This window comes from Spermophilus citellus, assembly GCF_964194105.1.
Source record: "Spermophilus citellus genome assembly, chromosome: 15".
Taxonomy (NCBI): Eukaryota; Metazoa; Chordata; class Mammalia; order Rodentia; family Sciuridae; genus Spermophilus; species Spermophilus citellus.
The window spans coordinates 35222966-35250804 of record NC_138195.1 but is presented as its reverse complement, the minus strand read 5'-3'; the positions used below and the strand labels follow the sequence as shown (position 1 = coordinate 35250804).

At 37.7% G+C, this 27839-nt stretch overlaps 1 protein-coding gene across 23 annotated transcripts in view; it reads left to right on the top strand.

Annotated features, from left to right (window-relative positions):
* The window catches only part of ANK3 (ankyrin 3), a 508367-nt gene that overhangs the window by 244273 nt on the left and 236255 nt on the right, over positions 1–27839 (top strand). The window contains exon 1 of one of the 23 annotated variants that reach the window (XM_081268448.1): positions 18898–19050. The exons of the other annotated variants lie outside the window; for them this stretch is intronic. Coding sequence (XP_081124574.1) covers positions 19015–19050 — 36 coding nt within the window. The 5' untranslated portion in view covers positions 18898–19014. Of the gene's footprint in view, positions 1–18897; positions 19051–27839 lie in introns of those variants that run through there. 23 annotated transcript variants of the gene reach the window in all.

Genomic DNA, 27839 nt, shown 5'->3' with positions numbered 1-27839 from the left:
TCATGAAAAGATTATATGGCCTAGGCAGCTAAACAAAAAATTTTTTGGAAGGTTTAAAGGTCTTTGTGCTTTTCATTCCTGGAAGATTTCAAATTAAATCTGACTGACCATTTACTGTAAGTTTTGTAAAGGGATTGCGTACATTTTGCCAGAGTGGGAGACTGAGAACAATCTTCATAGGTTCCTTCCAGCTGGAAAGTTCAGTAAATGAATGAAGGCCCAATAAATTAAAACTGTCATTAAGAAACAGACACGAAATGAGAGACTTTGAGCCATATTAACTATCAGAGAGGACTCTCAAGGTCATCTGGAGGACTAGTGAGCACTCTCAGCTTGTGACCATACTTAGCAGTCTCCGCTGCCACCTCTGTTCACCTGCTGTTGTACTCTGTCCTTGGTGGTCCTCACTAAGGCCATGCTCCCAACATGTCCACTAGACCCATCTGCTCCTGCCAACTCCAGGGTATTACTCCAGTGTTTTCCTTTTTGCTATCATCATGTGTGTCTCCGCATTGAGTAGTTCCCAGTAGTGTTCTCACATTTAATTTTTCCTTTCTTTAAATAAATAAATAAATTACTCTGTTTATCCCCTTTCTCCAGCTAATATCTCATGTTGTTACCTGGGGCCACAGCCAGAGGCTTGGCTCTGGGGTCCCAACTGGCTGGATTGGATCACTGGCCCCTCATCAGGAGGAGTAAGAGAAAAACAGTATAAAAGGACAAAAAATATGCAGTTTGACCAAACTGGGAAGACGGTTATCTGCCTTCCTGAAACCTACAGAAATGTTAGGATTAAAGAGGGGAAGAAAGGAAGCAGGGGAGGAAGACAGATATGCAAGTATATCAGGCCCTGTGGGTTGCAAATCTGGTTCTCCTGATCCTATTGGCATCCTCCTGGTGCCAGGGGCCAGGATCTTGGAGGACAGCTTCCGTTGAGCCTTCAGTCTCAGCATGAGATGATTGCCTGTAGGAAGCTAAGGTGGAGAGATAGCTTAAAGGGCTGGCTAGCAAGACATTGGCTGTTTCCCCACCCCCCACCCCAACTTTAAAGAAGCAGACTTTATGCTGGGAAGACAGCTGTTACAATGTCTCTGTCCATTTTTGTGGCTACATTTTTCAGGGTTGTTTATCCTTTCTGCCCCAGGCCTCTCTTCCGCTTCTCTTTTCCGCTTCTCTTTTCCGCTTCCTCCTCCATACACAAGTGTTCTTCCTGTGCACCCTACCAGACTGCTCTTGCATGAATCCAGTGACCTCCACAGCACAAAATGCTGTGATCAATTCTCTGCTCTCATCTTCCTTTGCCTGGTGGGAACAGTTGACACATGATCGCTTCTTTCTCTTTAAAATTTTTCACTTCTAGGATGCTTTCCTGCTTTTCTTATGTTGCTAGCTGCTGATTCTCAGCTCTTCACTGATCCTTCATCTCTCCAAACTAGATGGCTGGCGTGCCCCAAGTTCAGTCACTAGATGACTTCCCTTGACCATTTTCTTTTCTGTTTTGGGCATCTGATTCCGTCTCCTGGCTTTGAAAACCTATCAATAGATTGATAACTCCCAAATTTATATTTCCATTCCAGACATCTCCCCTGAACTCCAGGCATGTATATCAACAGCTTGCTAAAAATTTCCATTTGCATGTAGGATAAACAATGTTGTTGCCCTGTGTTGCTTCAGAACTCAAAATTTCTGTGCTATTTGGCCTGACTGGTAATTACAAATGCTTACAGTTTTGCCAGAAATCTTTTTCTGGATTGTGGAGCCTCAGTCTGCTAGGCCTATGTATGGGGCTGACTTAACTCCCATCAAGGGCCCCCTTCATTCAGTGGCTGATGTTATCTTGACTGTCTGGTATCTTTACTGTCTCAGTAAATGATTTCTTCTAGTTGTTTGTCAAAATCTTGAGACTTGTGTTGCTCTCAGATCTCATAACCAATTAGTCAGCAGATCTACTTTCAAAATCTACCCCAAATTCAATCACTTGCTGTTTTATCCCATAGAATTTCACCCTTCTGACATAGTTCTAATATTCAACAAATTTAAAATTGTATCCAATTATAAATAATTTCACAAGGAAAGAAATGTTCACTTGTTTCATTTGCTCTTATGCTGCCCTCAGTGCCTAGAAGACAGACTGGCATATACTAAGCACTCAAAAAAAAAAAAAAATGTTCAAAAAACTGCATTGAACCTAAAAAAAAAAAAAAAAAAAAATCTGGCTAATCAGAAAAAAAGCTTTAGAGATGAAAGGACACAACATAGAATTCTTGAAGATGATGAGTGTAATTTTTTCCAAACCAAACTCCTTTGTTACTAAGATACTTGTACAACTAGGGGGGGCGGGAACCCTCAAGTGATTTCGGATACCCATGGTTTATCACTATAGGACACCACAGTAAGATGCCGTGTTACAATGGTGGGGAGATGAAATGGCGCATGAATCATTTTAAAAGGAAATTTCTGCCTTCCACCCCCACCACTTTTACATGTTTGGCTTTAGAGGAGCACACCTATGCATATGGGTATTTTGAAGACAAATTTGTGATTGTCGGCAATACTTTTAAAAAGTGCATTACTCCCTGGATCAGTACATGGACTTTCTATGGGACCTTGATGATCAGCTGGGGGTGCCTGGGAGCAGGGTGCATAGAATTTAGGTTCACAGGCGCTGAGGTGAGTCCCAGATTTGTTTCACTGCTTATGAGACCATGGGCAAGGTTACCTAATGTCTCCAAGTTCATTATCTCCACTTTCAAAATGGAAAAATGGCAGTGCTTTTCTAAAGAGGTCATTGTGATGATTAAATGGGTGAATACATGAAGAATTCCGAGCAGAGTAAGGCTGACTCAGTGTGGGATAGCCATCTTTGATTGGTCCATATAGGTGTCACTGTAAGTTCTAAGACATAAGTTGTAACTTTTTCTCATTATTATGCTTATACAATACTTTGAATGTACAAAACACACTTCTGCAATTGAAAGAACATGCTTTTCAATCTGGTTTACCAAAGAAGCATTGTTAGTGATTTTCATCGAGGCTGGGAACATTGTGAAGGAGCTGGATAGGAGGGTTTTGTCACTCCACGTGTGACTGCTAGTCTCTGAATCACTGCTACCAGAAGCCACTCTTACAAATGGACTGAGGGTGGGGGTGGGCAGGATTGTTTTCCATAGCTCAAGAACACCCTATTTGCTGTTGCACCCAACAAGTCTTTCTCTCAGCTCACACCATCCCATCCAAATCGGATGAAGAGTGCCACCTCTATTTATTTTAACCATTCTCTGATTCCTTCAGATCTTGGTAACTATGGAGACTATTCTAATGATCTGCACACCTTGGGCCTTCAGATTTGGTGCTTTGAATCCAAGACCAGAGAGGGTGGAATGGAAAGCTCCTGATTATCACTCAGTCTTGTATTTCTGGGCTTACAGCTACCCACACTGGGAAGATAATGGGGAAAGGTTAAGACAAAGTCATGCATATGGTTCCCAGCCAGTCCAAGAAGGAAGTAAATGGAAGTAGGTTCCCTGCCTCTGCCACAAGGTAAATAACAGGGCCAGTTCCTTCACTCTTCTAGGAAAGCAAGTGGTTGGAACTAAGGAGAAACTGATTTTAAGGCCCTCAAAGGGAGAAAACCTTGCAAAGGTTGTTGTTCTATATGAAGAGAAGGCCTAGAAAGCTGAAGGGAAACTGATAGGCGTTTCTCCAGGAATTCCTCTGGAGGACCAGTTTGAGAAACACAAGTCTAGAGCACTGTGGGAGTATTGGTGTAAATAGAAGTGAATATAGGAGAATATTTAAGTTTCAAGTAATTGTAATCAGTAATGAACTGACACACATGGTTTATGGATGAGACAGATGTAGGATTTTTAGGTTAGTCAATATAATTTGAGGATTACTAGATTTTTGTAGTGAAGTAGAAAAAGATTTCTTCATAGCATAGCTGTCTCAAAAAACTTTGCCAAGTAATTACAAGTGGAATATGTCCCCCAAGAATGTAAGCTTCTGGGAGGCGAGTCTCGTTCACTATGAATCCTCAGCAATGAAGGCAGTGACAATAGGAAGGAATCATTAGGTACTTGCTGAATCATGAATAAATGGGCTCGATCACATATTGAAGACTTCAACAAAGTATAAATACACTAAACATTGGGTGTAGAATAAGAGACATGTTGCATTATAACAGATTCTACTTTGCTATGTGATTGTTTCTGCTCCATCTTGCATTTGTTATTGGGAGACTCTTAACAAGCAGAGGTTAGATAGTAAAAGATATAATTCTTGTCTGTATTCTAACCCGTCTACTGATTTAGGGAAAGGTTTTTAATCTCTGCCCATTAGTTTCCTATCTTTAAAGGATAACTGCACCTGCAGAGACTACCACACGTCTCAGACACTAGTGAGGATGAAATCCATGATTATCAGAACTATAACCTCCCCTTTGCAAAGGTTGACCTATGGCAACAGTCTATGTGTAGTGTTATTTCAAAGGCAGAAATTTACTATGCAGACCAGTAATACTTTGCAGTAATCATTTGTATTAAGAAGGCCAGCTTAGCTTTGCATAACAAGCAAGAGCTCAAGCCCTGATTACCAAGTACATTAGGCTCTGTGAGGCCAGGCTGCTGATTAGTGAAGTGTTCTGTAGAATTTAGTGGCATTAAATGGATTCATATTTGAATCACACTGATCTTAAATGCCACTGGCACTCAGGGTAATGATCAGTGCTTTTTAGATTGACAGATGTTTTCTTCCATAAATTGCCCTGGTGTTTGGTAATTTTCTAAACCACATATTTAAATATCAGACCACTATTGGTATTGAGACAATATTTTGAAAGGGGACAGGGTAGGGAGTGGGAGGAATGACCCTTTCTTCTTGGTATTCTGGAGTGCTAGCTCTTAATTTTTTGAGTAATGAAGGTCTCTTCCCTCCTCACTGCCCTCATACACAAACACAAAAACAATATATGTTGTTTCCAGAGTTCAGAGATGTACTAAGGCCTGTGACATTGAGACTTCCTGGGCTGATACATTACAGTAGAGTTTTTCTTTGAGTCAATTTGTATGTTGACATTAAGGATGAACAGTAACTCAGCTTTGTTGGCATAGGCTTGTGGAACAAAATCAATCCTATCTACAGGCATTGATTTTGAGAGCTCAATCTTGGAAACTCAAATTTTAAGAGGACACATTTTTAGGAGGATATAGTATAGATTATATCATTTAAGTGAAAATGCAAGGTAAATTATAAAGAAAGGTACTTATGAAATGTTCATAAAATGAGTATCCAGTACATAATTTAAAAACTCATAGTTAAAGATGTGAAAAAGGTGCAGACAATCCAAAACTTTATTTTGCATACTATGCATGGTGGATGACACTTCTGTGAAACATTTGCATATTGCTTTTATGACTTTTGAAAATGTCACAATTTTTTCATGAGTTGGTGTCTGGGGCCATAACCCAGGTTAAGAGAGTTGGGAAGGGGGAGAGTGAACTTGAAGCCCAAGTAGCCAGGTCCTAGCCTGAATTCTAACACATGGAACCAGGATTCCCTGCCTCTGTTTTTATCAGAACCTCTAGTTTGCTAAGAAATCATAAATCTAGCTTCTCTTATTCTGTTTCTGCTTACAGTGAACAGCTTCACAGGGTAAGAACCATGCTGCCCCAGAGCCTGCGTAGATGGCAGCCTGGAAGGATCCAAGTGTTCATAAGTCATGTCCTCCAGGCTTGCCATACTGGACAGGATTCTCAAGTCCTCCCTGTCTCTCCACGGGAGCTGTAGAGTGGAGGAAACTTGGTTTCAGACGGCATTTGATGCCTAGGGAAGCCTGGATCTCTAGAAATTCTGCTGTGCTGATTTGAGTAAGTTAGAAAACCAAAAGCATTTCTTGAATATTCCTTCTGGAATTAGTGTCTCTTAGCATAGAATGAAAGCCAGGAAGATTTCAAACACTCTCAAAATACAGCCATCAGAATGTACTAAATTTTCACATTTTGCTCATAATATCCACTGGTGGAATCTCACTGGAACCCTTGAATCCTTAACATGCTAGTTAGAAGGAGATTGGTGGAGCAGGGAGGCAAGCTCATTCTTAGCACTGCAAAAGTGAGGAAGAGCAACAATATGTTATTTTTATCTTGAACTTTTCCAAATCCTGTGGGAAACAATTATACAAATGCAACTAAATCTCCAAATTAAAATTTACCCAATGTTCTCTCCAGAATGACAGGTGGATAGATTAGACAACTTCCTAGGTCATTTCTATTTGCATTATTAGTATTTTTACAAATGACTCATTTCTAACAGTGATTTTGGCAGAATCACAGTGATTCTGGAACCTGTGTTTACTTTTTAACTGGAAGTATTTGAATCATTGCAATCTTGGCCCTAACTATAGGGTTTGGAATCAGATATCTTCTTGGGCTCTTAGAAAGGTGCTTGGGGGGGGCTGGGGATGTGGCTCAAGCGGTAGCATGCTCGCCTGGCATGCGTGCAGCCTGGGTTCGATCCTCAGCACCACATACCAACAAAGATGTTGTGTCCGCCGAGAACTAAAAAATAAATATTAAAAAATTCTCTCTCTCTCTCTCTCTCTCTCTCTCTCTCTCTCTCACTCTCTCGTTAAAAAAAAAAAAAAAGGTGCTTGGGTTCACTGGGTTAAACTAGTGATTTGTTTGTATATTTCGCACATGCCAGTGAAGATTATATAGATTTTAAAACATCATAATACAATAATACTTTTAAGAAGGATTTAAGTAAAAACATACTCTAAGAAATATAAAAAACAATATCAAATTAGGAGTCCATTCTGTTGATCAGAGGAAGAGTTCATGGGTGCTACTAATTTTTCCATGAATTCATATTTTGCTTCTCTTCTTCCTCCCCTTTCCTCCACCATCCTATACAATGCAAGGCCATTCCAGGGAACAAGAAAAGGGTAGATAATGGCAGAGGCTGCCTGTACCTTCCTTCGGCACCATGTTTGCCTGAACACATCTTGTGTTCTCACCTAGTTTATTTTTTGCATAAAATGTTACCCATCCCTGGAAAGTGAGGCTCAGGTTTTCAGCTTTGAGTACGCTTTTTCAGTTTCATATTCATGTGATGGTTCCAAAGAAATATGCTTATTCCTTTTCCGGTGAGTCATGTATTACTCATTGAATACATATTCCCAGGATGTGCCTCATTTGCATTTCCTGTCTGGCCCAGACCTGGCTCTATTTACATAACACAATTGAAAAATCACTATTTTAAGGGTTAGTTTGGTTAATTTCTTTCGAGATTAATGTTCAGCAGGTTCTCTCCAGTATTATACAATATTATAGTAAAGAGACCTTGGACAATTGACTCGTAAAATGGGTTACAGCAAATTCTCACAGTATTACGAAAACTAATTGGAAGAATGAATATGAAGTGCTTAGTGCTGTGTCTCAGGTTTGGTTTTTGTTGTTGTTGTTGTTTTGGTGTTCATTTAATCTTACATATATAATGCTATACCCACATAGCATTATATGTTTCTGTCTCTGCTGAACATAGTAAGTGGGTATCATTCAGTGAAAAGTCTATAATTTGAAAACTTGAAAATTTTGGCTTTATAACTGATTCTCTGAGAGAATCCTACTAATCAGAATTCTACCACAGGAAATGTTATATATTCTATCGCTCAAAAAATAGCTGCTGAATGTCAGGCACTACTGTGGGTATGAGGGATACTTCAGTAACCAAGTAAATTCTTATGTGAGGAGATATTACTCTACAGAAGAAGGCAGACAGTAAACTAATAAAGATAGCTATTATATACCTATCAGACAGACATAAAGGGCCAGTAAGAAGAACAACACTGAGTCAGGGACTGGAGCAAGGGATATGGCTGGTGCAAAGGTTTTTGGTTTGGTTTTGTTTTTAATCAGCTAAGATATTCAGGGTAGATCTCTGACAAGACAACAGCTGAGATGCTGTGATCAATCAAAGGTGGTTTATAAATGTTGTCCAGTGTCATCTGTTAGACTATTCTTGGATTTCATTTGAGACTTGTTTTTTTTTTTTTTTGTTTTGCAAAAACATTTCTGTAAATATCAAACATATTTAGGATAGCTGAGTTTAACAAAGTTGATTTAAAAGTGGAGGAAGGAATATATTATGGAGTTGCTGGTTGTTCCAAGAGGGCCAAAGTAAAAAAAAAAAGACCAATTGAAAATTCGAGAAAATAAAGCGATTGATGGCTAAAGTTCAGGAGGAAATGAGTGGCCCTGGAGGTCAGGCAGAGATAAACCTTGGACAGCAGGAGGCCAGTATATTCTAGCACACCCAGCCCTGCAGTCAAGACAAACTAGTGAGAAAGTCAAGTCAGCACTTGCTCCTTACTCTGCACAAAATGTTGCCACCTGAGTAAAGCAGGGCTCATTTTTCTTTCAGTCCCCATTATTTTTACAGTATTCTATTGACATGATTGTTGCACAGAAATACACTTATTCCTTTTCCTGTGACTCATTTATTACTCAGAATTAACAGACTTCCTGTGACTGAAACTCTAGTCTCTTGAGGATCTCTCTCCAAAAGTAGTCTTGACCCTAACCAAGTTGCAGGTGAGATTCTTCCTGGGCCCCTGAGAGCTAAGGCCTTTACCAAACAGAGTATGCTCTTTTAGACCACTATCGAACATCTCTCCCATACCAGGCTACACAAGATAGCACAGCTGTCTGAGATTGACCAGAGTTACCCTGCCTGACCTTCCCAGCAAAATCCCCAATGCTGTACCCTGGGAAGGATGCAGCCATGTTCAGTGGGGCCTTTTCAAGGCTCCAAATTGTAAAGCTGCAAAGTCTTCTCTCTCCCAAGACCAGGCTGGGTGACCAGAGCAACCTGCAGAGGGAAATGTCCAGCTCAAAGTTACAGCTTTAACACAGATACAACCAGGTATTGCCACATGGAAACCAGGGCCGATTTGGCTTTTATGATATCTGATTTTTTTTTCAGAGAAGACAGAAATCTGTACTTTTATATGAAACTTCTTTCTTTGTGATTATTGGCAATAAATTAAGACCATTTGCTTGTTTTTGTTTGTTAGTTTTTAAAGGTGTTCAACCAATGAACAAGAGAGACAAAAGCCCTTTTTTCAAGAACTAAAATCCTGTAGAACTGAAGGGAAGAAATAAACTGTGAATCAATAGATAAGAAATTGATCAAATGGTGCTCTACAGAAAATAAGGTGACATGGAGTTATTATGACATGGTAGTTACTTCAGACCTACTTTAGGTGGTCAGGAAAGGCCTGGAGTCAACATCTATTCTGTGACCTCTTGATAAAAAAAAAAAATCAGCCATGAAACATGCAGAGGAAGAGAGCATTCTAGGCAGAGGACTAGCAACTACAAAGGCCCCAAGAATAAAATTAACTTTTAGAGGATAAAAACGAGACCAGTGTGCGTAGAGAATTAATTTGGGGTAGAGGAAAAATATACTAGGTGAGATCAGAGAAGGTGTTTAAGCAAAGATGCTTCTTTGAATTTTTTGATGCAAGTTAAGTGTTCTTCCTCCCACCCCCCTCCATTAAAGTTTTTTTATAAAAAGGGTTTTCTTAAAAGACTAGAACCATTCTCTTTTTTGTCCTCTGTACACTCAATTATGTAGTAAATATTTAGTTAATTGACTAAATGTGAAGAACTTATTATTTAGAGTAACAAAGTTAGGTTACATGTCAAGTGTGGTTTGATTTAGGAATATTCAGAACTGGCTACATCTAACTGCCTGGGGAGGCTTGAAGGAGCCTGTTCTTGGCCAACTGACTTCGTGTAGAACCCATCTCAGGGCAAAGTTTCGTTCCTTTCTTAATTCATCCATGTGCTGTTTTGATCACATATTGCGTTTGAGCCAGTAGCAACAGACTTCCATCTGGTTTAGGAATAAAGAAGCAGGCAGAGGGACATTTCCCCCAAGTCTGTGTAGTTTAACAACCGTCACCACAAGATGGCCTTTCTCTACCAAGTCTGACACATTGATAGGAGGAGTTCTTTTTTCCCCCTTTCCAATAACTGACTGCTGTTTCCCAATTCTCCATCCTTTGCCCAAGAGGGAAATTAAATAGGGTTGGAAGGCAGACTGGTATCTTTAGTGTTCTCTCACTTAAAAAAAAAAAAAAGCAAGTCATTTCTGCAGGGAGTGGACTGTCAAGTGCCTTACTCCACTTGACCTTGAGATTTCCAGAGGACATTGCAGATAGGAGTAATGCTTGAAGATGCTTAATTCTACCTCCTTTTTAAAATGGAGGAGTGGGTTACTTTTACTAGAAAAGAGGCTGTTTTAATAACTTATCTCTTCTACATATTGTGAACATTGGGAATTTTTTTTCTGTTAGAATCAGATTATAAATCTGACTGGAGTATATGTTGGGACTCTTGAGACGAGAGTTGCTTCTTAGTTACTGTCAAGTTGATTTATTAATTTGTCCTCTTCCTGTCTCCTGAAATTCTGTTAAAGCGTTCATTTTTAGCTTCTTGTATTAAATGATTACTTACTCCCACCCTGGCTGTATCCAAATCATGTATAACTTCTTCCAAAGAATAATTTTCTGGATTAATAGTTATTTCCATTCACTGAAAATAACCAATTTTTTAAATAAGAATTATCCATATTTAACATTTCAAACAATATGAGAGGTGTGTGTGTGTGTGTGTGTGTGTGTGTGTGTCTTTCTTTCACATTAGACTTCAAATGAAATTGAGTTCTCTAATTTCTACCTGATAAAATAGAAGCTGCTTAAACACTTAATTCTGGGGTGACTGATTTTGCAGATTTCTCTATTTCCTTCTTTCTTACCTTTGGATTCTTCCTTTCTGATGCTTTAAATGGAGAAAATATTAAAATGGCATGATATATTTCTAAAACTGTTTTCCTTTAATTCACAAGTATTAAGCAGTATTAGTATTCAAAATATAGGCAAAACTACCTATTATAAATTATTCTGCCCTTCTTAGCTCCAGAGAAATGTGCAGGTGTCATATTTTCAGGACATTCTCCTGGTGTTATGCATTAATGCTAAAAAGCACAACCATGAGCCCATCATCTTTAAAGGTCTTGTTCTTAGACTAATCAAACCCCAGAGTTCATTATAATCTCAAAATCCTCAAGTCTTGATTATGCACAAAAACAGTAACATAGTCAATTTCTTCCAAGAATATTATTCCTTGGAGCCCCTCAGAAAAGGGAAGAAAGTGATCATGTTATAATCAGCTCTGAGTTATGCATGCTTCATATTCATATATTCAAGAGCATATGAAGTAATGAAGAAATGCCTCTGCCTCACCACATCCTTTCTGCAGGCTACACTGGACACAGGTTTGGTCATCTAGAAATAACCTGACTTTCCTAACGCTATTTGGGCTAATAAAACCCAGTATGTCTTTGCACCTTTTGTATTTCATTAGCTGTAAAGTACGCTGTGTCAAAATGCATATATAAGGAGTGCTGAAGCAAATTATCATTATACATCATTTGTATATATATATTGTTTTCCTATTGGATGATTTGCAAAACGAAGGAGGGAGGGGGATGGTGCATTGAGTACATTTATTCTGACTCTCCTGCAAGATTTTGTGGGAATGTGGTAGTGGGGCTTGGGGAATAGAGCTAATGTAGAGGAGGATAGGAAGAATAGCCCTCAAAGGAAAAGGGCCTGCAGATATCCAGTGCCAGAGGAGTCCTGGCTGCTTTCTGTTAGGTATAAACCAGACTTTCTGAAGGTGCAGAGAAGTGGTGCTTTCACCTTAGAATCAGTCTTGTTAGGAAAATTAACCCCAGAGGTAGTTTGGTATAACCTCACCTAGACAGGCATCACTGGGATTTGGACAGTGGAGGCTGAGGAGCTGAGGAGTAGAAAGAAAGGGCTGTTGGAAACAGCATCCATGACCACATTACCCCCTGTCCACCCTCACCTCATTGAGTCCCAACCTTGCGGTCTGCCCAGAAACATCAAAACCAGATTCCCTCTGAAGTCAAGGGTCTCCTATCAATGCCTTTGGCCATTTATCTTGTGGGTCATCTCAGCTGATAAAGGAGGGTTAAATATCCCCCAAGAAAGTTTGTGGAACATGTTGAATATAGCCAATCCAGATTAGTTTGGTGTATGAAAGCTCCCTTGTAGATTAAATCATTTACCCCATCAAAAGCTCAGTGAGCTGCTTTCTCCATGTGTTCCTGTGAGTAGTGCCCATGTCATGGCCTCGGTTTGAAACAAGGGGAAAAAACAAGAAGAGAGCACATTTTGTTCATGTTTTCAGGAATCACAATGCTGTTGTTACTTTATATGCCCCTTTTAAAAAAGCTTCATGTTTTTGAATATTGAACAAAGAAAACTATGTAGAATCCATGTCCCAATGCTCAAAATATTTTGTGTGACATACAAGTAAATATATATTTTAATATTTTAAAATATTGTGTGGAAAGAATGATTTTAATGTTTAATTTTTAATTTGTCTTATAAGGCCTAATGTTTGAATGGGCTCTCTTAGGGGTATGTGGGGTTTCTGGTATTTTTTTTTTTTTAAATCTTGGAATCAGCCTTTCAAAATCCATGGCCTTTCATTTAAAAGTACATCATGAGAACACAACAACCATCCCCTAACTATAGATCAGTAGTCATAATACTTTCTCTGAAAAGGGCCAGATAGCAAGTCATACGGTATGCTTCATTACCCCTAAGGTCTCTCACAGCTACTAACTCTTTTGTTATAACATGAAAGCAGCCCTGGACAATTCCCAAACACATGAACAAGGCTGTTACAGTAAAACTTTACCTATGAACACAGAAATTTGGCATATAATTTTCATGTGCCAAAATATTGTTCTTTTGATTTTTTTTTTCCCCCAACCATTTAAAAATGTGATAGCTGCTTTTAATTTGCAGGCCATATAAAAACTGGTTACTGGTTAGATTTGGCCCACCGATTGTAATTTGCACAACACTAATTTCGACATTAGATATTTCAAGAAAAATGAACTTTAGGACTTGAAGTTGGTCTATAGGAGGCTCATTCTCAAAAGAGACAAGGTAGTGGTTGGGGGCAGCACTCTCAGCAGGTGTCCACTGGGACTTGAGAGGATATGTGAAGAAGTAGGACTTCAGGAAGGATCTCAACATGGGCATTAATACCCACCTCTTGCCTGAAATGATTTCTGACGTTGGAGATTATCCTTAAAGACCAATGGTTATGCAGAACTCTACTCTCCTCCATTCTTCTCTGCCTCCTCCTGCCTTCCTAGAACACATATTACATAAACCATGGGGTGCCTCTGGTTAGAGGTTGGTGATATGAATCCACAGGCAGCCCATGAGCACCCGCAGCCTGGCAGCAGCATATATATATATATGAGTGGAGGACCCCACATGGGGCCAGCAGGTGAAAAGGGGAGATGCAGCTCACAGCATCCCCAGCACCAGCCCTTTGTGCCACCTAGACCTCATCCTCTCCTTACACAGGTAACTTTCCTGGCCATTCACAGCTGGGATGACTCTGAATTCAGAATGTCTTGATAAATCTACTCATGATAGAGTCTCAGTTTCCAATTAAGATTGGTGGGAAAGGCTATGACTTTAAAGCAGTCCCATGTTTTTGAATATCCATTTAGAAAAGTATTACTAGGATATCCTTTGGGCTGGCTGGTGGCTTGCTCTCAAGCAGCCTGATGCAAGTTTTCATCCTTTAGTCTGAGCTTCCAAAAGCTAAATCCTTGAAGTACTTATACTATAATTCTAAATGAGTATTGTCTTCCTTTATTGAATAGTATCCATGTACTTTGAAAATTTTTTAAAAAAGGGTCTTACTTCGAAAATTAAATCACTGTGTCAATACCTTAGGTCCTTCTGCTTGTTAAAGGAATCCCATTATGAATTCTAGGCACAGCAATATCATTAATGCACAATGTACCAACATGGGTATCGCTCTAGGCTTCTATTTCTTCATCTTTAAAATGATAGGGCTCAAATTAAATGATTGCTGAGATTATGTGATTTAATTGACTGTTTCTCTTCTATGTAAAAATGAAGTTGTAAATATTGGCTTTCCTTGAGACTAGGGCACACTTGATCTCATAAAGTAAGGTAGAAAATATTTGCATTGCATCCCACTATAGAAAGTTCAGCTTTCTCTCAGCACTCCCAGTCTCTCACATCATGGATGGTGCAGGCAGGGGACATTAGCTTCTGTCCCTGCTTCTCCTTTGCAGCTGCAGTATCTGTGAGAGGCACCATGAGAGTTAGGGAAACAAAATGTCCTGGCCAGGGGGTGGGTTGGAAGACACAATTATGGGAATTATTGCTCTTCTTACTTAGTGTAATTACAGAGTGCTTTTCTCTGAAGAGCTCCGGAGAAAGGTTGCTTCAGTCTGGCTTGTGTGTCCTGGGGAAGAGAAGGCTGGAGGGGAGGGGATAATTCAGTGACAGTGTAATGCTGAGTGTTCAAAAGACGAATACCTGCTGTTCTCTCTCCTCACTGATGATGGAAGATTAAGATCCGGTAGGAGCAGTCTCAATTAGATAGGAGGACTAGCGCCTTGCCAGTAAGCATGATTAGATTTCCAAGTATGTGAGTGATCTCAAAAGTGAACTCCTGAAGGAGGTCTCAGTTAATAGAAAGAATCTGGCATTTGGCCTAGGCCATCTAGGTACACGTCACTCTCAGATTCCATTTTGTATGCTAAGGACTGTCTGTTGGATCCACAAGCTTTGATCCCAGGGCCCCTGGTTTGAGAAAGCAGGTGGGCAACAGATTTGAAAGACAGGCATAGCAACCAAAAAAAAGTGGCAAATGTCATGAGAAAAAGGTCTGTGTCTTTAGGCAAGAAAGCTAGGCTTGGTGATGTGGAGGTTTGATGGAAGAAGAATTTTCCCTCCATCAGGTAGAGCCCTACCTGGGATATTGAGGATTTTTATGCATCTCCAAAGCATCAACCCATGACACTTCTCGCCTTTCCAGCTCCTTTCTCTACCCACTCCACCTCGGCCCCAGGCAGGTCAGATTTCCTGTATTCCCGAGATGTCCCTGTCAGCACCTCACTGTGTGTCAGTTCCCAAATAGGCACAGAGCAAGCAGGGTAAGGCCTTTCTAGGGTTTCCCTGCCAGAACCTGGTTTCCAGCATGTACATGGCTTAGCCGGGATGTGGTCATTATGTAAATGAATGAGGAAGGGGAGGAAAAGAGGATGTGCACTGCAGCAGTGAACAAGCTAGACCTGGAACTCCACATTGTGATGTGAATTCTCCAAATTTCCAAATGTTGGCAACTCGTTCAAATATTTTTTTTTTCCATCTGTATTGAGATAAAATAAAAATGATAAAAAGCGTATATATTTATGGTGTATGACTTAGTGTTTCAATATGCACATATCTATTGGGAAATAATCATCAGTCAAGTAATTAACACACCCATCACCTTTCATAGTTCTCATTTTCTTCATATGTTTATATGTGTTAAGAGCTTATGGCCAGGCCTGGTGTGGTGCATGCCTATAATCCCAGCAAGTTGGGAGGCTGAGGCAGGAGAATCCATAGTACCAAACAAACTAACTAACCTCTTAGTAAATCTCAAGTATACAAGATTGTTAGCTATATTCATGTTACTGTAAATACACAGGTTTCCAAAAGTCACTCATTTTGCATATCTAAAACTTTGTACCCTTTGACCAACATCTCCCATTCCTGCTCCTTCAGCCCCAGGAAAAGACTCTTCTATTTCTGTGAGTTCAACTTCTTTACATTTCAGATGTAAGTGATGTCATGCAGTATTCGTCTTCTGGCTTATTCCACATGGCATAATGTCTTCTGGATTCTTCCATATTGTCATACATGGCAGCACTTTATTTTTTATGGCCGAATAATCCATTGTGAATATATACCACATTTTATTTATCCATTCATCTGTCAACAGACCCTGAGGTTGTTTCCATAACTCGGCTATTGTGAATAATGCTATGCTGAACATGAAAGTGCAAATATCTCTTCAGGACACTGATTTGATTTCCTTTGGGTATATACCCAGTGGTGAGATTGCAGAATCATGAGGTAGTTCCATGTTGAATTTTTGAGGAAATTCCATACTGTTTTCTGTAGTGTCTATGCCAGTTTGCGTTCCCACCAACACTTGTTACCTTTTGTCTTTTCTGATGAAAGTCATTCTGTTAAGTGTAAGGTGACATCTCATGTTTTCACTTGGTGACATCTCATGTTTTCACTTCCGTTTCCCTGATGATTTATGATGCCCATCACCTTTTAATATATCTCTTGACTGTTTTCTGTCATCTTTTGAGAAATATCTATTCAGATCCTTTGCCCATTTTTTTAGTTGCTTTGTCTTTTTTATTCCATTATTGATTTGTATGAGTTCCTTATGTTAAGGATATTAACTACTTATTAGATACATATAATATTTTCCTGTTCCATAGGCTACCATTTAATTTGGTTGATTGTCTCATTTCCTGTCCATAAACTATTTAGTTTGATGTAGTCTTTATTATTTTTTGTTAATTTATTTTTGGTTTTGCAGTCTGTTTTTGATGTCATATCCAAAAAAATTGTTGCCTAGGGCCATGTGAAAAAGTGATTTTATTTTTAACACTTTAGTCCATTTTGAGTTGGTTTTATGTATGGTGGGATATAGGTGTCCAATTTCATTTTCCTGCATGTGGCTATCCAATTTTCTCAGCCTCATTTATTGAAGAAACTATCCTTCTTTCACTCTGTGTTCTTGGAATGATTACTGAAGGTCAGTTGTTTATAGACATATAGATTTATTTCTGGGCTGTTTTATTCCATCTCTTTACATGTCTATTTTTATGCCAATACCATACTGTTTTGATTATTGTAGTTTTGTAATATGTTTTTGGAGTCAAGTACTATGATGCCTCCAGCTGTATTCTTGTTAGTCAAGATTGCTCTGCTAATTTAGAAATATTTTAAATGGCATGGGGCACCTAGAAGTCATGTATTTGCTACTTTCTGCCAATGATAACCTTACATTGAGAAAAATATAAAATGAGGTCCAAATCTCACTTACCAACTGGTCAAAAATATCGAGATAAATTGCTTCACCACATAACTGAGAACTAAAATAACACATGTAAAGAAAGTAATGTGGTGCCTTGCATGCCTGGCAATGTTACAATAACTATGATTCCATTATTATTATGTCAAACTACATGAACTTGCTAGTATACACCTAGTTTCAACCTATAAAATTGGTAATTTTACCAGGCACAGTGGCACACATCTGTAATTTCAGCCATTTGGGAAGCTGAGGCAAGAGGACTGTGAGTTTGAGGCCAGTATGAGCAACATAGCAAGACTCCATCTTGCAAGAAAAATAAAAGAAGAAAAATGTAAATCTCATATAATTTAATCTAATATTAGTATAAATCATATCTTATTAATAATAGTTAATAAGTACTAATGATTAAATATTCTGGTAAAATTAATTATTAACTATTCAATATTTTTAATCTTAAGACCTGTCTATCCACCCCTTAAACTTACATATTTGAACCCCCTTCCCTGCTCTGTTTTTTGCCATAGTAGGTATATCTTTGAAAACTCCACTAATTTTTCATGTTTATGGCTTATTATATACTTTCATACTTATTGTAAACTTGTATACAAGTTTCATCAAGGCGCAAGGATTTTCTGTTTTGCTCACTGTTTTTCTAACTCCATCTCACACAAGTAACTAGAATAGTGTCTAGCACTTAGTTAGCTCTGTGTAAACTTATCTTGAATGGATAGACACACAGACATTTCTAAAGTTTATCTGTGTCCACCATGGCAGTTTCCTTGAAATCTCAAAGGGTTGGGGGCTGGCTATTGATCTGAACTAAATACAGTACAAAAGGCAAATTATTATAATGATGAGATCTTTTTAGGGCTTCTCTCTTGACTTCAAGTACAAGAATAGTAAAAATACTGTGTGTCCCAATCTGAAAAGCATTGAATGAGTTGTGTTTTCTCGTGGGGGATGGGTGAGTTGGTGGGGTTATTTTGTTTGTTTTGAGCATTGGGGGTTGAACCCAGGGGCATTCTACTACTGTGCTAAACCACCAGCCCTTTTTTATTTTAAGATAGTCTCACTAAGTTCCCCAGGCTGTCCTCAAATTCGCAATGCTCCTGCCTCAGCCTCCAGAGTAGCTGGGTTTATAGGCGTGTGCCACCATGCCCAGCTTTTGCGGGGCTTGGGTTATAGATAGGAGTTTTGTATAGTGCTGGGGGAGTGGTTTGGTTTTTGATTTGGTTTTTTTTTTTGGTTTGTTTTTGTTGCTGGGAATGAAATCCAGGGCCTCATGCATGCTAAGCAAATGCTCTACCAATAAGCCATATCCCAGAGGATGTATTTGTAAAAGAATGATCATCAACTACCTCCATTTGCCCTTGCGCAGAAGGAAATTGAGTTTAGAAGGTAACCTTCCTTGACAATAAAGTATGCTTTCACACTCTGTGTGTTGTACACATGTGCATTCATAGCGACATATCAGTAAAGAAATTAAAGGTTTAAAAAGCCAAAGAGTGAAATGCAGGCCAGACTGGATTCCAGGGAGACAGGAAAAAATGGTGGCATTGTCTTTAGAAGGAATGTCACAGCAGCCTGCACGCAGAGGAAAGTGCTGATAAGCAGAATGACAAAAGCTGGTTTCATGAGTGATTCCAGGCAGCCAGGGGACACTCCCCAGCTGACTGCCCCGCTATTTTTGGTATTCCACATATCATGACTAAATACACAGAGCTTGACTGGAGGCCACAAATATGGTAAGTCCGTGGGGAATTCTGGGAGGTACTACATTGTTTGTAAGGTTGCCCACTCTGGTCTCTCCCTGCCCCACCCCCCTCATTTAAACAGTTACTTCTGACCAGTCCGGCTTCCTTACTAGGAGGTCGGGGAAACCTTTACATTTCCCAAAGCAGATATTTTTAGATGTGATGCTCTGTCCAAAGTGTTAACTAATTGAGTTATCAGGTTTCATGCTTGGCCACAGAGAATGGCAGTGGAAGAAGGAGAGGGCTTCCCAGAACAAGTAAGCATTTATCGATTCCAAATGAAATGCATTTTCCTTATATAAGAGCTGCTTAGCTGTGAATTGTTTTGTTTTGTTTTAGTTTTGTTTTTTTGGGGGGATATTGCTGAGTAAGAGGAAACTAACCTGTAAAAATAATAATAATAATAATGAATCGCTTGAGTTAAATATGTGTAGGACAGTGGCTGACCTATCTGTTTTGCTCAGATGTAGACTCTAGGTATGTTTCGCCTCTGATGTAATTTGGAGAGCATCTGGCTAAGGTCGGCCATAAGAGGGTGCTTAAGAAATTATGAAAAAGAATGGGTGATGAGGAATGCAGGGAGGGTCTGGTGAATCCAAGATAGTGAGAAGATTTAAGTGGTTGCATGTTACTTTAGAAACCTGAAGGCTTTCAAATCAAGCTTTCTCTGATATAGCAATTACAAGAATATGAAATTTTCTAGTTGGGGGAGAAGATATCATAGAGTAAAAATTTGTTTTTGAAACTTCTCAGTGTTAGATGTAGGACTTAATTTGAGATTAGAAAATGTAATTTGATTTCTATTTCAATAGAATCATAAGTAAATATAAGCAAGCCCTCTCATTTGATAATTTAAAGAATTGGCACCATAAGCCATTTCCCCCTTTAGGGGTGCTACTGAAAAAAGAGGTAAATGTTTGCTTTGTGTTTGTAAAATTTCAAAATATTGGATTCTGGGGGATTCACAAAATACTGTTCCAAATGTGGTGTTGTTGAGGATTTCATGTGATTTCAAGTGCCCTTTCAGTTCATATCAGTTATCCAACCATAAGAACACATATATACTATGAATGGAAGGGACTATTTGCTATTAATATAATACATTAAATCCCCTCAACACAGGATGAACATTTTGTTAAAAATAAAAATTAGTGAAATAGTCATAATGATTAGAATAGCACATTAGAAAAATAAGAACATTGGTGCTTGTTGAGGTAAGCAGACCTGCTAATGGTTTTGAGAAAAGAACTGTTATTGCGTAGTATTAGGGGAAAAAATTTCACATTTTTTATCTTTATTTTAAGTGGATTTAGTTTTAATCTTTGTACTCTTACTCTTTTTGCTAAAATATCAATCTTTTATGAACTTTGTGAAATACAGCTGTATTACAGCTAATTTTTGAAAATTTTAACTTAAGAGAGAATTCCCAAACATTCTATGTGCCTCAAAGAAGGGCCTTTTCAGATAAAACTGTGAATCTTGTTCATGAATTTGGGGCCTTAGTGCTCACTGTAATTTACTAGTAATATAAGCATATTGACTGGGTCTGGTGGCATTTCCCTGTGATTTCAACTACTCAGGACGCTGAGGCACAGGATTGTATGTTTGAGGAACATACAACCTGGGAACTTAGACCTCATCTCAAAATAAAAAGAGCCAAGGGTATAACTCAGTGCTCAAATGACCATGGTTTAATTCCCCAATAATAACCCCTTTCCCTACTCCCTATAAAGCATATTGGCAAGTGGCTCCTAAAAATCATGTCACTCCAAAAAAAGAAAATCAACTTACTAATAAATTATGAGCTATGTTTTTGAATCTGGATTGTTTTCTGTTCCATTAGTTGTATAACTGAAAATGTTACATATCATCATAAATTACTTAGACTTAGTTTGAAGAATTACTAATTGCTCTGAAATGACTGAGCCAAGCGCAGATATAGCATATGTTAACAAACATACCTGAAAAAGCTCTGGCCTTTTATGAATTAACAGATCTGAGATCCAAAAGGAAAGCCCAAATAAGAGTAGACCATCTCGTTTTTGCCTCATGTCAGAATATATCAACTGAATGGTAAAAGCATTTGATTTCAGCCCATATGTGCAGCATTTTCTGTTTTGGTGGGCATGCTGTTTTAAAAATGTGTAATAAACTGACAGACTGAATTTGAAATTATCATGCCCTAAGCAGTAACTCTGGAAGGGTAGTGACCCGACACAGATCATAGAGAAGTCCCGTCACAATAGAGTCGCATGTACTATTGCCGAACTGGGTCTAGTTGGACAATGAATAAGAATTCTTTCTCTTCTGGCTTCATCTCTGACTTGAATGGAACACTGAACAGTTTATCTGCATGAGCTGAACTATGGATAAAATCCTTGCTAAAAGGGTATAGTAGATAACTACATTCTCACAAATAATCATAATTCTTCCTGCTTACTCTGTTTAGCTTGTGGTTTCCATATGTTGTTTAGGATTTTTCTACAAAATTGTAGGGTCTGTGTTGGGGGAGAAATTTTAGTGATTTTACAACTTGTTAACATGAGACATTTGACACACATACCTTCTAGAAAGGTAAATGTGTACTTTTGCTAATATTAGAAACAGCCTCTCCTAGGTTGCTTTTAATCAAGTCTGTATGCAAGAACTAGTTTTGATATAAAGTACTGATGAACAGTTAACTCTTAAGCTCAAACTCTTAAATAATACTCATTTTAAAACTTCTAAATTCTAATATTGAACAAAGCCAAAAAGGAATCCAACTTTAATGTGCATTTTAGAGACAACTAATGATAAGATCATTCAGCAGCAACTGATATGAATTATTTTTAATTCTGTAAGGGAATTCTATAATATCAAATCAAGATTTTTGGTATTATTTTGTCTTTCAACTCTAATTTCTTCTATTTTGCGTATGGTTTTCAATAATTGATATAGTAATAAATACATATTTAACTCCTAGAAGAATCTGTTTTATTAAATAATTTAGAAAATTAAGGGCAAATAGAATAATTTATTTAGTCAAACTCAAAAAAGAAACCCCAAACTTGTCTTTTATGCTGCTTAAACTATAGTGATTCTTATTTCAAAATGGGAACTGTTAGTTATACAGTAAGTCTAATAGTTTCTTATCACATTAAAGCAATATTGGCAAAATAAAAGAATTAAAAGTGTCAGGCCAAGTATTTTTAAATGTTCTTTTTCTAATGTTAAGGCATTTTTTATTCACAAAGTAAATATGTATTTTCCAACCCTTTATCCCAGTGCAATTATTTGTTTATTCATTTATTTTTACTGTGGTTGTCAGGATATGTTGCAAAAGCTATCTATGTATTCTAATTGAACTGTTGATAATTATTATATAACATCAATTTCAATGTATATCAGGCAAATATTAGTTACTAATTTACCTAGTAAGCATAATAACTTATAAATTATTTTAGAGTTTTATTTTACTCTTATATGAAATAAAGATATATGTAGACATTCATGATAGCAAACATTTACAGAGAACAATGTTGGGATGTACATGCCATTTTTCTTCTTTAGTCTAGTAATAAATGAATGATGGCAACCACTTTTAAAGGTAGAAGTCAATGTTAAACTGTTTCACAAAATCTGGATGCGCTTCAGTTTTATTCAGTTTTGAATTCATTATTTTTTAACTCAACATTGTTCTGATGTATTGACTGTCATGTTTTTGTAATTCAGTGGTTTTATTATATTTAGAAAATACAAGTTTAGGATAAATTATACATTGAATATTTCTGATTTTTAAACATAGACTGTCTTACTCATCTTTCAGTCTCTAGAACTGGTATATATTAAGCACTCAGTAAACATTTGTTTGAATTTAAAACAAATCCTCTTACAAGTGTACAACTTCTCATTACTTTGGCCTTCTAGCTACCATTTATTCATACAAGAGACAATATTTAAATATTTTTAAATATTTTAAAGAAGGAAAAACACCAGCTAACTTTCCATTTCAGTGACCAAGATCAGACTGTTATTTCTAGTCTAGAAGTTCCCAGAGCAGAGGATTTGTATCTGTAGTTGTGTTCACACGACAATGACAAGTTGTCTGTGAAGATTTTCATGCTATCTTTCTGATCTGGCAGCACCACTTGCTATGAGATTTGTTGCTTATTCTTCATGTGTCATTTCCAAGTTGACATTCTGAGGGCGTTGCTATCTGCTAGAAATGTGTAGTGTCCAAGTATTTGGAGTGTACAGACATGGACACCTGGAAACACTCTAGGATGAAGACTGAATCCAAGGAGCATAAATAGCAATAAATATCAGAATATTTTGCAAAAATAGCAGCAATGCATTAATTTAGACTTTGCCTTTCTGCTCAGTTGTGGATTTTTCTTTAATTATTCTCTTATCAGGCTTTGGTATCATGAGGTCAATCTTAGAAAACTTTGCCATAGACCAGCCACTCTCAGAGTGTGACCCAAGAACTCCTGTGTGTTTAGTTTATGAGCTAAAAGAATTGGGCAAATAAGATCAAGTTCATGGTTCAGTCCATATGTGGTCAGATATGTTCTCTTGACTCTTATGGTCATAATCATAGCCAAACAAGCTAGAATGTTAACTTTAAAAAATAATTTTTAAAAGATAATATTAACTGGGGACCAAATGTATGTCGGGCCCTCTGTTTTGCACATATTGCCTCTTTAATATCAATAGCCTTAGGAGTTAAATTTTACTGCTGTTTTCCTTTTACAGGTGAGGAAATGACTATAATGTATTGAGTAGCTTGCTTGTGGTAACAGTGTGAAGTGCAGAGGCAGGTTGTGAATTGAAGTATCCTGGGTTCAGAGTCTGAACTCTGAAATCATGGAATTGTGTTGACTTGCTGATAGATCTAGACTAACCCATCATTTTCCATCTCCAAACACTTGAAAACCACATGGCAGGTACCTCTAAACTAACACCTTCCTCTTCCTACATAAAGGGCAACTCCTTCAAAAGGAATCTTTGCTCTCAGTACATTTCATAGCATATTTTATCTGTAATAAGACTGTAATAGGGCTGGAAGTCCACTATCATACTGTAACTATTTGTAACTATTGATCCCATGGTTACCTTGACTTTGGAAGTAGGTCCACTCCTGTGTGTATGTTCATTTTGCATAATAAAAAAAATCCTGATCTTTACTGTGAACTTCCACCTTTTAAAAGATCTGTTTCACGTTTATGTACTTTCTTGTTCTCTTTCTCTCTCCCTTTTCATGTATTCATTGTAAAGCTGCTATGTCTTCCATTCCAAAGCTTGTCCAGGAGGAATATAAATGCCACTTGAAGATTACGTAAGGTTCCCACATCAGTCTATCAGTCTATTTGACTTCATTAGTGACCTGACCTTAAATTAAGGTTTTTTTTTTTTTTAATGGTAATCATTCAGAACATTCTTATTCAGTAAAAACTTATTTAAGGCTGGGGGGAGGGGGTGGGTAGCTGAGTGTTAGAACACTTTCCTAACAAGCAAGAGGCCCTGAGTTGGACCCCTAGCAATGCAAAAACAAAAACCCTCAAATTTTTCATTTAGCTGTATTTTCAGGAAGGACTTCTAAAATCTCTTTTTGATCCAAGATTGAACTAGAAATGAAGATTTTTAAACATACCCTGATCTGATCATTATACATTGTATAATGTATTGAATTATTATACTATACCTTTTAGATATACACAGTTGTCATATGTCAAAAGTTTTAACAGAAAAACAATAGCATTTTGGTTTATTTGTTTAAAAATTAATATGAAACCATTCTCCCTACAAGCCCCCCTAAAAGGCGATAGTTTAATTTATCAACAGTTGCAGCCAGGCTCCAGCTGCACCAGCTGGCACACATTTTAGGATGATAAATTCAAGAACCTGTCCTCTCACTAGCTAACGCCTCCTCTCCCTCTGGTGCCGTGGGTCCCACCCTTCAATTCCTCTGGGCTTTTAAACTCCAGGCCTTTAATTATCTGACCAGGAAGTTGAAGTCCTATGTATTGTAATTTCCTGGCTGATTTTCATCACATAGAGTATATTTATGCATTGCAAGAAAATATTTGTTTGCAACATTAACTCTATCCACACTCAAAATTAAATTATTTATTTCCTGATCTAAAATTTAAAAAAAAAAAAAACTTGAGGAAATTTTCATCTCTTCAAGTAAATACTTTCTCTTTTCTCCTTTTACCTAGGCCAATTTTAGCTTATCACTACTTTCAGTTGCTATATTTAAGATGTGAATAGTTCCCTGGATTAAATATTTCAGGACTCATGCCAATACCTCCTACATAATAAGAATCCTTAAACACGAAGGCTTGACGTCCTTGCTCTGATTCATAACATACCAAATAAATGGAAAAGTCCCAAGCAGTTGTTGCATTTTATATAATCCACCGGGTATTATGCCAGAAGTTGCTGTTATGTATTTTCGAAGTGACAAATAGCAGTATCTTACTATGATAGGGTCTATTTCTAAGGGCCTCTACAGTTCACTTATTGTTGCTGTTTAGAAAAGCTATGAAATACTTTGGTATTTGTTTTATAAACAGAGGCCCTCAAAGACTGTCAGATTTTAATGACATGTTGCTGTTCCACTTAATTTTATGTTTTAAGAGACACAGTTGTCATTTTTAGCTCTCTTCAAGTATGGGGAGTGAACCAGGTTTAAATACACATGAACAATAGTCAAGTAAAAGGCGGTTGGACCAGTAGAATTTGTGGATCCCATTCAACCTAGAGGTTTGACAGAAATTCAGCCAAACCATTTTATTGATTTAAACTATTATTGACTAATTCATTTTTGTATCATGATGTTTTGGGATGAACATTAAATCAATAGAATCCAAATTCTCTGTTTAGCAATTTCTCTACTTAAGCAAAACACATCTCTCTCCACTTGCTTTCTTTCTGTACAAAAGAGATGATATGGTGACTTCTATTTATCTCAGAAATAAGGTACATTTTGTTAAAAATAAAATTTCACATTTTTTTGTTCAGTAAAAACCAAGCTTTTTATTAAGGTTGAATCATTTGCTTGCCTGTTTACTAGTTCCCAGCTCCGCACACTGAGAGTATGTAGTAAATATGGTTGAGGTGAGTCAAAGGCATGTACATAATGCTGTGCATGGTACTACACCCAGATTGTACCTAGGGGTATGCTATGATGTACCTACGGATCCTTCCAGGCTAGGAGAGCCTGATTGTTAAGTTAGCCACTTTTGCTGGTAAACTGGGAATCATGGGTATACATCACATATTTCTAAGGTCACTTAAGAGAAGAGTAAAGAGAATTTCCTGAAAGATATGTTCATGTGGGAAATAATCAAGACAAATGAACTACATGAAGCATAGCAGGCATAGAATAAGAGATGGCCAATAACCAGAGTTTATTCATAGCAGGCATAGAATAAGAGATGGCCAAATCCCAGTAGCTATAGTTTTTTTTTTTTCTTTCTGTTATTGTTTAGCACCAGCTTTCTGCCTGACAAACAGAAAAGGAGTTCAGGTTTTGGGGAACCCATTACCCACCAAATTTAAATTTATTTTCTATTTTTTTTTAAGTATCAGCGATTGAAACCAGGGGTACTTAACCACTGAGCCACATCCCCACCCCTTTTTATATAGTTCATTTAGAGACAGGGTCTCACTAAGCTTCTGAGGCTATCTTTGAACTCTCAATCCTCCTGCCTGAGCCTCCTGAGCCACTAGGATTATAGGCATATGCCACTGTGCCCAGCACCAAATTTAAATTTATGGACTACAAGGCAACATTATCTGCTTTTTAAACTTTCAATTGCATTCTTATTTTAACTCACTGGGGAACATAATTTCCTGAAATAAATATGATTAAAATTTCTGAAAGGCCTAAATCTTCCTTTTATTAATATTCTGTATTTGTATATATTTCAAAAAGAAGGAAAATTCTCTAGGGTTGTTGTAGCTTCTGAATCACTGTGCACTGAGAATTCTGCTAAGGGGGCTGTTCTTTCCCAAGTAGTGTGCTACTGTTTCTCTTGTATTTCTTTATCCCAAAAGAGAGCCTGAAACATGTCCAAACCCAGCAGAGGTGTCAAACCAGTCTGATAATTAACATACCTGCTGAGCATACTTTTTAGAAAAGGTTTCTCCATCTGTGGCCGCTTTCCAGGCTTATTTATAGACATCTTTACATTTCAGAATAATTAGATAAATAATTAATTTTCAAGTTAACATGTCCTTGCTATATGGTTACACCATTATGAAAGTAAAGACAAACTTCTCCTGTCCTAATATTTTCCCTTAAATGGAATAAAGTGAATGACTAATTTTGTTCTTTACAAATACCTTGGATAAATAGCCATACCTCTTTTCACATTTTGTGGTAGGTACCCTAGCCACACTCTTTGCTCATTTGGAAAATTAACCACTTACCATTAGCAGTAAGAACGAGTGAGTACACATTTTATAGTACCGTGGCACTTTTAGAGCAGAAGGGAACTTGCCTATTATCTAGTTATATCATTCTACAAATTCCTAACATTTATTGCATCCTGCCTAACACATAATACCCTGTATCCACAGCATCAGTGCCTTGCAAGTTCCACAGCAGCATAAGGACAATATAAGATCTAATTCAAAATGGTCTGAAATTCTCTTATAGACTGGTACAAATCAAAACAAAATGTTACTATACTGAGTTTATATTATTAAGCCTTACAAACTCTCTTCCTCTGATACATGTAGGTTTTATGCCCCTTGAGAGTCAGGTGAAACTGGCTCTTTTTAACTTGTTAGAAAATTGCAAATTCAAAAGCTGTTTTGCTATTGAACAATATCAACTTTGTGCTAGAAAATACTGGAAATACCCACCACCAATACCCATTATTTTCCCCTGTGGAAAGATCTCTCTCTTTCTAATCAGTGTCCAGGAAAATATTTAGGGGTCTGATTTCTGGGGTGAGAAAAAGCATCTCCTAGGGCCTGGCTTCTGGGTCTTCCTAGATAGACTGAAAGAGAGTGGGTTTTATCAGCACACAGTATGGTAAATCTCTTAGAAACA